The sequence below is a fragment of the Arachis ipaensis genome, chromosome B2, assembly GCF_059453495.1.
Source record: "Arachis ipaensis isolate K30076 ecotype BB chromosome B2, ASM5945349v1, whole genome shotgun sequence".
Lineage (NCBI taxonomy): Eukaryota > Viridiplantae > Streptophyta > Magnoliopsida > Fabales > Fabaceae > Arachis > Arachis ipaensis.
Window position 1 is genome coordinate 79,640,147 of NC_142437.1, and position 13,353 is coordinate 79,653,499.

At 36.0% G+C, this 13,353-nt stretch overlaps 1 protein-coding gene across 1 annotated transcript; it reads right to left on the bottom strand.

Annotated features, from left to right (window-relative positions):
- Positions 1–1,978: 1,978 nt before the first annotated feature.
- LOC110268882 (uncharacterized) lies at positions 1,979–3,471 on the bottom strand. The gene is made up of 3 exons (XM_088503952.1): positions 3,242–3,471; positions 2,240–2,525; positions 1,979–2,065 (listed from the first exon to the last, which is right to left on the bottom strand). The coding sequence occupies exons 1-3, from the start codon at positions 3,469–3,471 to the stop codon at positions 1,979–1,981; spliced, it is 603 nt and encodes a 200-aa protein (XP_088360078.1).
- Between the last annotated feature and the right edge of the window lie 9,882 nt (positions 3,472–13,353).

Consider the following 13,353-nt stretch of genomic DNA (forward strand, 5'->3'; position numbering starts at 1 on the left):
ACAAAGGAGATGACCAGCGAACAATGACGCAAGCGCATGGCTCACGCGAACGCGTGGACGACGCGTACGCGTGACAAGAAAAATCGCCGAATGACGCAAACGCGTGGACGATGCATACGCGTGACCTGCGCGATCTGCAGAATTAACAAAAAACACGGGGGGCAATTTCGGGCCGCGTTTTGACCCAGTTTTCAGCCCAGAAACACAGAATAAGGCCAGTGAATAAGCAGAGACTCAACACAGACGCATAGACAAAGACACAACATTCATTCACATAATTTTAGGTTTTAGATGTAGTTTTTAGAGAGAGAGACTCTCTCCTCTCTCTTAGGATTTAGGATTAGGATTAGGATTTAGGATTTCTATTATGGTGATTCTTTTCTTCTCTTCATTCCAGGTTCAATGTTCCTTTAATTTATTTATTTTTTACTTTTATTTATTCTATTACTTTAATTGTTATTTATCTTTTTCAATTTGGCTTATGAACTTCATGTTAGAGTTGATTTCTTTATTTAATATAATTTGAGGTATTTCAGACTTATGATTGCTTTCTTTAATTTATGTCATTGATGCTTCTAATTAATCCAAATTATTTTCATTCAAGTAGATTTTCTTCCCTTTTGGCTTTGGTTGAGTAATTGGTGACACCTGAATTATCAAACTCAGCAGTTGATTAAGAGTTGGAAACTGCTGATTGACTTGAATCCCTCTAAAGCTAGTCTTTCCATAGGAGTTGACTAGGACTTGAGGAATCGAGTTGAATGGTCCACTTGACTTTCCTTTATTTATTAAGGGTTAACTAAGTAGGAGCAAAATCCAATTCTCATCACACCTGATAAGGATAACTAGGATGGGATTTCCAGTTCTCATACCTTACCAAGAGTTTTCTTTATAATTATTAATTTATTTTTCTTGCTATTTAAATTACTGGTTCCCTATTTCAAAAACCCAAAAATACCCACTTTCATAACCAATAATAAATCATACTTCCCTGCAATTTCTTGAGAAGACGACCCGAGGTTTAAATACTTCGGTTATAAATTTTATTGGGTTTTGTTACTTGTGACAACCAAATTTTTGTACGAAAGGATTCTCTGTTGGTTTAGAAACTATACTTACAACGCGATTATATCTTTATAAAAATTCTTTACCGATAGAAATCTACTCGTCAAGTCTATTTTGTATTTAATTTGTTTTATCAATAAACTTATTTATGGAGAACTAATAAAAATAGGACGCGACCCATATTTCAGACAATAGAAGGTACTACAACAAAACATCATTTTGACGACGGTTTTTTTTAATGCTTGGTGACGGTTTTAACTGTCACTAAATGGTTTTCCGACGGCTAAAAAAAGCGTCACAGATTTGAGCGTCTCTAGCTGACATAGTGACGGTTTTAGACCACCGTTGGTAAGGAGTGTCGCTAAATTGTTTGTGACGGTTTTTAAAGTATAAAACCGTCACTAATTTATAACACTTGTAAAGGTGTTTTTTTATACTATATTTCGCGACGTTTTGAAATCGTCGTTAAATTACTAAATTATGTGACAATTTTTAGGCATATTTAGTGACTATTTAAACCGTCACTTAGTTACTAGTTCTTATGATAATTTTTAGGCATATTTAGTGACTATTTAAACCGTCACAATATTTTTAGTGAAATTTTTTCGATTTAAAACCGTTACTAAGTTACTTATTCCTGTGACAGTTTTTTTCTGTATTTAGTGACTGTTTTAAACTGTCATAATCTCTCTAACATCAAAATTTCTATTATCAAAAATTGAATTCTCCATAAATAACATTGTTTTTCAACAAATTCAAATTCAATCCCACAAGTTTTACAAAAATAGTAACAATGTATTTCAAAAGTTGAATTCTACAAATTTTAATTACATAGTAATAATCCATATGTAAATTCAAAAAATTCCAACTTAATCCAAACTTGTAAACCTAACAATTCAATCATAAAACTCCTTTAAACGTTGGATGGCCTATGTTGTTGAGGTTCATGACTGGCAGAAGAATATGGTCTTGTATGTGTCGGTAATTCAAAATCTGCAACCTACAATTGAAAATTAAAAAATATATATTTTAGAAATATTTTAGAAGGATACTTATCAACAAGTGTTATACAAGAGGCTATGATTACAAACTATAATCATTTTAGAAGAAGTTGATGACAAAAATTAAGTACGCAAGTCTATAAAATTAAGTATAACATATATCCTTATCTTACCTCAGTAGGAAAACCGGGTGGCAATTGACCCTCTTGATGATTCACAAGAAAATTTACTTGCTCCTGTAGCAATTGTACTTGTAACTTCAAGTTTTGATATTCAGCTCTTGATGGTCCACTAGTTGTAGTAGATTGCATAGACTCTCTTGAGCGGGATAAGGATCCAATCATTTGAGATGGACGAACACCAAATCCCATACCTCTAACATAGCTTGGATTCTCTTTGCCAAATACTTTAACATATGCTTCATTTTCAGAAGCACCCTCACCAATTTCCTTTTGTAGTCTTCCTGGAGTGATTCATAGGCAAATAATAATGTTACATATGCAATATTAGTCCAATAGAATTTATCAATCATTTTGCAAAGAAGTACTACAATTTTATTAAGTAACAGGAGTACTACTATTTTAAAGAACAAAATCAAGTATTCAAGGATGAAGATAGAGCGCTTTACTTTAATTTAATTACTGCTTCATATTACTGTTGTTAGGAATGAAATGATGTAATATATACAAAGGAAAATGAGAAGAAAAATTCAAAACTTAATGCTCTTAGTTTTAGCAAACCTAAAAAGGATACATAATAATGAAATGAAAAGGGCACTATGTTAATATCATTGTGGGAATAAATATAGATTAGAATCTTATCTTACATTTTTTGTTGTGCTTCCTCATTGACAAATGTTCCATTTTTTTTCTTGTGAGTGATAGAAAACATTTCTCCTCTACTAAACTATCGCCCAGTTTCAACTTCCTAACATTATTAAAAGATTGGTCAAATTAAAATATAACTAACACAAAAAATTAAGAAAACAAAAATACTAAGAAAGTAAACAAATGTACAAGTTCATGGCGTTTCCTAGCAAGTGTTTTTGAGCCAAGAGTGTGAGGAATTTTTAATTGTTGCCGATTTGTAGCATTCTTTTCACACAATTCCTGCACATTAACAAGCATAAAAGTTAATGGATCTTAAACACAAATAAAAACTAACAAATAACAAACGTGTTTACTTGAGTTTTTGGACTCAATCTATATTCCAAAAATGCAGCCCAATGATCTTTGGGAATTCCAATTGGATTCAAATTAACATTTGCATCCCAACTAAGTTCCAATTTATAATGCTCATTGAATAGCTTGCATCTATTATTCTTCCACTTATTTCCAAGATTTGACAAGATATACCTTTTGTGTTCATCATCAATAACAACAAATATTTTCTTCAAAAAAAACATAAATATGTAGTTAGTATACAAAACTTAAGGTAAACACAACAAATAATATTTTTCAAAATAAAAATATAAAAAAAATAGCATACCTTAATAGTATTCTCAAAAACAGCATCTTTGTATTGCATTGGAACCTTATGCCAAGTTTTGTACATTATAGGAAAATTATTAAAATTACTTGCAATGAGCCCCAAAACACCTCCCAAGAGTCCACCGGATTCTCCAATTGACTGACCACTTCCATTCCATTCTATAAGAACTCGTTTCCTACTATGATGAAGGGAAAATGCATCTTTTACCTTAAGATGCATACTTGGTGCACGAATTGTAAATCACACTTTTCACAACTCGTACCACTAACCAGCAAGTGCACTAGGTCGTCCAAGTAATACCTTACGTGAGTAAGGGTCGATCTCATGGGGATTGTTGGCTTGAAGCAAGCTATGGTTATCTTGTAATTCTTAGTCAGGAAATTAGTAATAAAAGTGATTGGTTTTATGAAGAGTAAATAGCATAAATTAAATAATACTTGTTATGCAGTAATGGAGAACAGATTGAGGATTTGGAGATGCTCTGTCTTCTGAATCTCTGCTTTCCTACTGTCTTCTCCTTCACGCATGCAAGGCTCCTTCCATGGCAAGCTGTATGTTGGTGGATCACCGTTGTCAATGGCTACCATCCGTCCTCTCAGTGAAAATGGTCCAAATGTGCTGTCACCACACGGCTAATCATCTGTCGGTTCTCACTCGTGTTGGAATAGGATCCATTGATCCTTTTGCGTCTGTCACTACGCCCAGCACTCGTGAGTTTGAAGCTCGTCACAATTATCCCATCCCAGATCCTACTCGAAATACCACAGATAAGGTTTAGACTTTCCGGATCTCAGGAATGGCCGCCAATAGTCCTAGCCTATACCACGAAGACTCTGATCATGAACCAAGAGGCTAAGAGATATACACTCAATCTAAGGTAGAACGGAAGTGGTTGTCAGGCACGCGTTCATAGGTTGAGAATGGTGATGAGTGTCACAGATCATCACATTCATCAGGGTGAAGTCCAAGTGAATATCTTAGAATAGAAACAAGCGTGATTGAATAGAAAACTATAGTAATTGCATTAATTCATCGAAACACAATAGAGCTCCTCACCCCCAACCATGGGGTTTAGAGACTCATATCGTCAAAAATACAATATGAAACGTGTAAAATGTGATGAGGTACAAAATAAATCTTTAAAAGTTGTTTAAATACTAAAGTAGTAACCTAGGTTTACAGAAAATGAGTAAACTACGATAGATAGTGCATAAATCCACTTCCGGGGCCCACTTGGTGTGTGCTGGGGCTGAGACTTGAGCTTTACACGTGCCTAGGCTATTTCTGGAGTTAAACACCAGGTTGTAACCTGTTTTGGGCGTTTAACTCCAACTTGTAACCTGTTTCTGGCATTTAACGCCAGAATGGAACATGGAACGGGCGTTAAACGCCAGTTTACGTCATTTATCTTTGAGCAAAGTATGGACTATTATATATTTCTGGAAAGCCCTGGATGTGTAATTTCCAATGCAATTGAGAGCGCACCAATTGGTCTTCTGTAGCTCCAGAAAATCCATTTCGAGTGCAGGGAGGTCAGAATCCAACAACATCTGCAGTCCTTTTTTAGCCTCTGAATCAGATTTTTGCTCAGATCCCTCAATTTCAGCCAGAAAATACCTGAAATTACAGAAAAATACACAAACTCATAGTAAAGTCCAGAAATATGAATTTTGAATAAAAACTAATAAAAATATACTAAAAAGTAATTAAAACATGCTGAAAACTACTTAAAAACAATGCCAAAAAGCATATAAATTATCCGCTCATCACAACACCAAACTTAAATTTTTGCTTGTCCCCAAGTAACTGAAAATCAAATAGGATAAAAAGAAGAGAATATACTATAAATTTCAAATTATCAATGAAACTTAGTTCCAATTAAATGAGCGGGACTAGTAGCTTTTTACCTCTGAACAGTTTTGGCATCTCACTTTATCCTTTGAAGCTCAGGATGACTGGCATCTATAGGAACTCAGAATTTAGATAGTGTTATTGATTCTCCTAGTTCAGTATGTTGATTCTTGAATACAGCTACTTTATGAGTCTTGGCCGTAGCCCTAAGCACTTTGTTTTCCAGTATTACCACCGGATACATAAATGCCACAGACACATAACTGGGTGAACCTTTTCAGATTGTGACTCAGCTTTGCTAAAGTCCCCAATTAGAGGTGTCCAGAGTTCTTAAGCACACTTTTTTTGCTTTGGACCTCGACTTTAACCGCTCAGTCTCAAGCTTTTTCACTTGACACCTTCACGCCACAAGCACATGGTTAGGGACAGCTTGGTTTAGCTGCTTAGGCCAGGATTTTATTCCTTCGAGCCCTCCTATCCATTAATGCTCAAAGCCTTGGATCCTTTTTACCCTTGCCTTTTGGTTTAAAGGGTTATTGGCTTTTTGCTCTTGCCTTTTGGTTTAAAAAGCTATTGGCTTTTTCTGCTTGCTTTTTCTTTTTCTTTCTTTTTTTTTTTCTTTTCGCCCCCTTTTTTTTCGCAAGCTTTGTTATTCACTGCTTTTTCTTGCTTCAAGAATCAATTTTATGATTTTTCAGATTATCAGATAACATTTCTCCTTTTCCATCATTCTTTCAAGAGCCAGCAAATTTAACATTTATAAACAACAAATTCAAAAATATGCACTGTTCAAGCATTCATTCAGAAAACAAAAAGTATTGTCACCACATCAATATAATTAAACTAATTTCAAGGATGAATTCGAAATCATGTACTTCTTGTTCTTTTGTGATTAAAACATTTTTCATTTAAGAAGGGTGATGGATTCATAGGACATTCATAGCTTTAAGGCATAGACACTAGACACTAATGATCATGTAATAAAGACACAAACATAAATAAACATAAAGCATAATAAACGAAAAATAGAAAAATAAAGAACAAAGAAATTAAAGAACGGGTCCACCTTAGTGATGGCGGCTAGTTCTTCCTCTTGAAGATCTTATGGAGTGCTTTAGCTCCTCAATGTCTCTTCCTTGCCTTTGTTGCTCCTCCCTCATACCTCTTTTATCTTATTTAATTTCATGGAGGAGGATAGAATGCTCTTGGTGCTCCACCCTTAGTTGTCCCATGTTGGAACTTAATTCTCCTAGGGAGGTGTTAATTTGCTTCCAATAGTTTTGTGGAGGAAAGTGCATCCCTTGAGGCATTAGTGGATATCGAAAAACAAAAAAAACAATGCTTTTTCCACACCAAACTTAAAATGTTTGCTCGTCCTCGAGCAAAAGAAGGAGGAAATGAGGAGAAGGAAGTGTGTATGAAAAGGTGTGGCAGGTGGGGATCCTGTGGGGTCTACAGATCCTGATGGGTCAAGGACTTATCATCCCTGCTCTATTGAGGCATGCAAAAATGCCCTTAGTGTGCAATCCTGGCGTCTAACGCCAGACTGCTGCTTGTTTCTGGTGTTAAACGCCAGCTTTTCTCCCTTCCTTGGCGTTAAATGCCAACTTGATGCTCTGTTCTAGCGTTAAACGCCAGTCTGGTGCTTCTTTCTGGTGTTTAACGCCAGCTTGATGCTTCTTTCTGGCGTTAAACGCCAGTAAGCTCTTCCTCCAGGGTGAACTATTTTTAATGCTGTTTTTCATTCTGTTTTTTATTTTCCAGTTGTTTTTGTGACTTCACATGATCATCAACCTAAAGAAAATATAAAATAGCAATGGAAAACAAATAGATATAATTAAATAACATTGGGTTGCCTCCCAACAAGCGCTTCTTTAATGTCAATAGCTTGACAGTGAGCTCTCATGGAGCCTCATAGATAATCAGAGCAGGGCTGGGGCCTCTCAACACCAAACTTAGAGTTTGAATGTGGGGATTTTGTTTGACTCTGTATTGAGAGAAGCTTTTCATGCTTCCTCTCCATGGTTACAAAAGGAGAACCTTGAGTCTTATAGTTTTCAATGTCTACAAACCACAGAGCTTCCTGAATAGCAAATAATTGCTCATCCGGAATGGTTTCAGAGATCTCAGTAGGAGAGAGTGATGCTCCTGCTACTGGTTCTATCCGGGACAGGTGATCAGCTACTTGATTCTCTGTCCCTTTTATGTCTCTTATTTCTATATCAAACTCTTGCAGAAGCAACACCCATCTTATGAGCCTGGGCTTTGAATCTTGCTTTGTGAGTAGATATTTAAGAGCAGCATGGTCAGTGTACACAATCACTTTTGATCCTACTAAGTATGATCTAAACTTGTCAATGGCATAAACCACTGCAAGCAGCTCTTTTTCTGTGGTTGTGTAATTTTTCTGGGCATCATTTAAAACACGGCTAGCATAATAAATGACATACAGAAGCTTGTTATGCCTCTGTCCCAATACTGCACCAATGGCATGGTCACTGGCATCACACATTAGTTCCAAAGGTAATGTCCAATCTGGTGCAGAAATAACTGGTGTTGTGACCAGCTTAGCTTTCAGGGTTTCAAACGACTGCAGACACTCTGTGTCAAACATAAATGGCGTGTCAGCAGCTAGCAGATTGCTTAGAGGTTTTACGATTTTTGAAAAATCCTTTATAAACCTCCTATAGAATCCTGCATGCCCCAGAAAGCTTCTGATTGCCTTAACATTGGTAGGTGGTGGTAATTTTTCAATTACATCTACCTTAGCTTGATCCACCTCTATTCCCTTGTTCGAAATTTTATGCCCAAGGACAATTCCTTCAGTCACCATAAAGTGACATTTTTCCCAATTTAGAACCAGGTTAGTCTCTTGGCATCTTTTCAGAACAAGTGCTAGATGGTTAAGACAGGAGCTAAATGAGTCTCCAAATACTGAGAAGTCATCCATGAAGACTTCCAGAAATTTTTCTACCATATCAGAGAAGATAGAGAGCATGCACCTCTAAAAGGTTGCAGGTGCATTGCACAGACCAAAAGGCATTCTTCTGTATGCAAATACTCCAGATGGACATGTGAATGCTGTTTTCTCTTGGTCTTGAGGATCTACTGCAATTTAGTTGTAACCTAAATAGCCATCCAAAAAGCACTAGTATTCATGACCTGCTAGTCTTTCTAGCATCAGGTCTATGAATGGTAAAGGAAAGTGATCCTTCCTGGTGGCTGTATTGAGCCTTCTGTAGTCAATACACATATGGAACCCTGTAACTGTTCTTGTAGGAACCAGTTCATTTTTTTCATTATGAACCACTGTCATACCTCCTTTCTTAGGGACAACATAGACAGGGCTCACCCAGGGGTTATAAAAAATAGGATAAATAATCCCAGCCTCTAGTAACTTAGTAACCTCTTTCTGCACCACCTCCTTCATGGCGGGATTTAGCCGCCTCTGTGGTTGAACCACTGTCTTAGCATCATCCTCCAATAGGATCTTGTGCATGCATCTGGCTGGGCTAATGCCCTTAAGATCACTTATGGACCACCCAAGAGCTGTCTTGTGTGTCCTTAGCACCTGAATTAGTGCTTTCTCTTCCTGTGGCTCTAAAGCAGAGCTTATGATTACAGAAAAAATGTCACCTTCTACCAGAAATACATATTTCAGGGATGGTGGTAGTGGTTTGAGCTCGGGTTTAGGAGGTTTCTCCTCTTCCTGAGGAGTTTTCAGAGGTTCTTTTATTTCCTCTGGTTCCTCCAGATCAGGCTGAACATCTTTAAAAATGTCCTGTAGCTCTGATTCGAGACTCTCAGTCATATTGACCTCTTCCACAAGGGAGTCAATAATATTAATGCTCAGGCAGTCTTTTGATGTGTCTGGATGTTGCATAGCTTTGACAACATTCAACTTAAACTCATCCTCATTGACTCTCAGGGTTATCTCCCCTTTTTGGACGTCAATGAGGGTTCGTCCAGTTGCTAGAAATGGTCTTCCTAGAATGAGAGTTGCACTCTTGTGTTCCTCCATTTCAGCACTACAAAGTCAGTAGGGAAGACAAATGGCCCAACCTTGACAATCATGTCCTCAATTAAGCCTAATGGGTATTTAATGGAGCCATCAGCAAGTTGAAGACAGATCCGGGTTGGTTTGACCTCTTCAGTCAAGCCAAGCTTTCTGATAGTGGATGCAGGGATTAGGTTGATGCTTGCCCCAAGATCACATAGAGCTGTCTCGGTACAAGCACCCTCTAATGTACATGGTATCATAAAGCTTCCAGGATCCTTAAGCTTTTCTGGGAAGCTTTTCAGAATGACTGCACTGCATTCTTCAGTGAGGAAAACTCTTTCAGTTTCTCTCCAATCCTTCTTATGACTCAAGATCTCTTTCATGAACTTGGCATAAGAGGGTATTTGCTCAAGTGCCTCTGCAAACGAAATCTTTATTTCAAGAGTCCTGAGATAGTCTGCAAAGCAGGAAAATTGCTTATCCTGCTCTTCTTAGCAGAGTGTCTGAAGATAAGGCATTTTGGCTTTATATTCTTCAACCTTAGTTGCTGCAGGTTTATTTCCTACAGAGGCAGGTTGAGAAGCCTTCTTGAGGGAGTTATTATCAGCACTTGCAGGTGTCTGATCCCTCACTGGCGTTTGAACACTAGAACTGAACATGGATTGGGCGTTGAACGCCAGATTCTCACCCTTTTCTGGCATTTGAATGCCAGACTTATTCCTCTCTGGGCTCTTACTGTCCTCAGAGGGATTTTGGGTAGCAGGTTGCTCATCCTCTGTCACTCCTTAATTGAACTGCTTTGCACTCCTCTGTTATCTGTTTTGATAATTGCTATTTTGTCTGATTCAATTGTGATTTCATATCCTTGTTAGCATTTTTGGTTTCTTGTAGCATCTCCTTAACTTCTGCTAACTGCCTTGTTATAGAAGATAGTTGCTAATTGAGTTCAGCAACTTGTTCCTGAGGACTAAAGTCAGTTGATACTGCCTTGGCTTCTTCTTTCATGGAGGACTCATTACTTATATACAGATGCTGATTTCTAGCAACTATATCGATAAGCTCTTGAGCCTCTTCAATAGTATTTCTCATGTGTATAGATCCACCAGCTGAGTGGTCTAGAGATACTTGAGCTTTTTCTGTAAGCCCGTAGTAGAAGATATCTAACTGCACCCACTCTGAAAATATTTCAGAGGGGCATTTCCTTAGCATCCCTCTGTACCTCTCCCAGGCGTTATAAAGGGATTCATCATCCTCTTGTTTAAAGCCTTGGATGTCCAGTCTAAGCTGTGTCATCCTTTTTGGAGGAAAATATTGATTCAGGAATTTTTCTGATAATTGTTTCCATGTTCTTATGCTTGCTGTGGGTTGGTTATTTAACCACCTCTTAGCTTGATCTTTTACAGCAAACGGAAACAGCAACAGCCTGTATACATCCTGATCTACCTCCTTGTCACGCACTGTGTCAGCAATTTGTAAGAACTGCACCAGAAACTCAGTAGGTTCTTCCTATGAAAGACCAGAATACTGGCAATTTTGCTGCACTATGACAATGAGCTGAGGATTTAGCTCAAAACTGCTTGCTTTGATGGGAGGTATACATATGCTACTCCCATATGCAGTAGTAATGGGGTTAGTATATGACCCCAGAGTCCTTCTGGACTGTTCATTTCCACTTAGGTCCATGATGGAGAAAGGGAGATGATGCGGATCGCAAATAAAATATTTTTTTTTGAAAACCGAAATTAAAATAAAATAAAATAAAATAAATTAAAAATTAACTATAATTTCAAAAATTTGAAGAAAAAGAAATAAAAGAAAATTGAAAACTAAATTAATTAATTAAAAAGATTTGAAAAAGATGTGGGTGAGGATTTTCGAAAAAAAATGAAGAGAGAGAAATTGGTTAGGAAGTTTTGAAAAAGATATGTCTTAAAAATTAAAGATACTTGTAAGAAAATAAAATAAAATAAATAAAAAAAGAAAAGATATGAAAAAGATTTGATTTTAAGATTTGAGATTAGAAAAGATAAGATAAGCTAGGTAAGAGAAGATAAGGAATTTAAATTAAAAAGTTTTGAAATTTAAATTTTAAATTTGAAAATTAAATTTTGAAATTTGAAATTTAAAATTTGAAATTTAAAATTTAAAATTTTGAATTTTGAATTTTCGGAAAAGTCAACAATATAAGATAATGATTTAAAAAAGATTTAAATTTTGAAAAGATTTGATTTTTAAATTTGAAAATTTGAATTTTGAATTTTAGAAGTTGAAATTTGAAATTTGAAATAAGATAAGATAAGTTTTTGAAAAAGATATGATTTTTTTGAAAAAGATTTGAATTTCGAAATTTTTAAAACTAAGATAAGATAGAATAGAAATTTTGAAACAAAAATCTGAAATTCTTATGTAAATTTCAAAAATTACTTAAAATAAAGAGAAAAGATATTTTTTTGAATTTAATGAGGAAAGAGAAAAATAATAAAATGACCCCAAACTTAGAATTTTTAGATCAAAACAAAGAAAACAAATAAGAAAACTTTGAATGTCAAGATGAACACCAAGAACACTTTGAAGATCAAGATGAACACCAAGAAAAAATTTTAAAATTTTTTAAGAGAATGGAAACACAAAAGACACCAAACTTAAAAATTTTTATAATTTGGACACTAATAATTCGAAAATGTATAAGATAAACAACAACAAACACCGAACAGAAAATTTTAAAGAAAACCAAAAATAAATTTTCGAAAATTAAATAAAAACTAGAAAGAAAACACCAAACTTAAAACTTGACACGAGATTTAATCAAAGAAAAATTATTTTTGAAAAGATTTTAGAAAGAAAGACTCAAAGGAGCAACTATTCACAAGAACATAGACACATTCAACAAATGCAAGGATTAAACAGAGAAAAGCTATTTTATTTTTTTATTTTTTATTTTTTATTTTTTTTATGACAAAAACACAAGGGGCACCAAACTTAAAACATGCAACTAGACTCAAACAGAAAACTCTAAAGATTAATAAAGAAAAATAATAAATTTTTAGAAAATTTTTGAAAAGAAAATAAAAGACTCTGACCCAAAAGACAAAATTTTCCTAATCTAAGCAACAAGATGAACCGTCAGTTGTTCAAACTCAAACAATCCCCGACAACGGCGCCAAAAACTTGGTGCACGAATTGTAAATCACACTTTTCACAACTCGTACCACTAACCAGCAAGTGCACTGGGTTGTCCAAGTAATACCTTACGTGAGTAAGGGTCCATCCCACGGAGATTGTTGGCTTGAAGCAAGCTATGGTTATCTTGTAATTCTTAGTCAGGAAATTAGTAATAAAAGTGATTGGGTTTATGAAGAGTAAATAGCATAAATTAAATAATACTTGTTATGCAGTAATGGAGAACAGATTGAGGATTTGGAGATGCTCTGTCTTCCGAATCTCTGCTTTCCTACTGTCTTCTCCTTCATGCACGCAAGACTCCTTCCATGGCAAGCTGTATGTTGGTGGATCACCGTTGTCAATGGCTACCATCCGTCTTCTCAGTGAAAATGGTCCAAATGCGCTGTCACCGCATGGCTAATCATCTGTCGGTTCTCACTCGTGTTGGAATAGGATCCATTGATCCTTTTGTGTCTGTCACTACGCCCAACACTCGTGAGTTTGAAGCTCGTCACAGTCATCCCATCCCAGATCCTACTCGGAATACCACAGACAAGGTTTAGACTTTCCGGATCTCAGGAATGGCCGCCAATAGTCCTAGCCTATACTACGAAGACTCTGATCATGAACCAAGAGGCTAAGAGATATACACTCAATCTAAGGTAGAACGGAAGTGGTTGTCAGGCACGCGTTCATAGGTTGAGAATGGTGATGAGTGTCACAGATCATCACATTCATCAGGGTGAAGTCCGAGTGAATATCTTAGAATAGAAACAAGCGTGA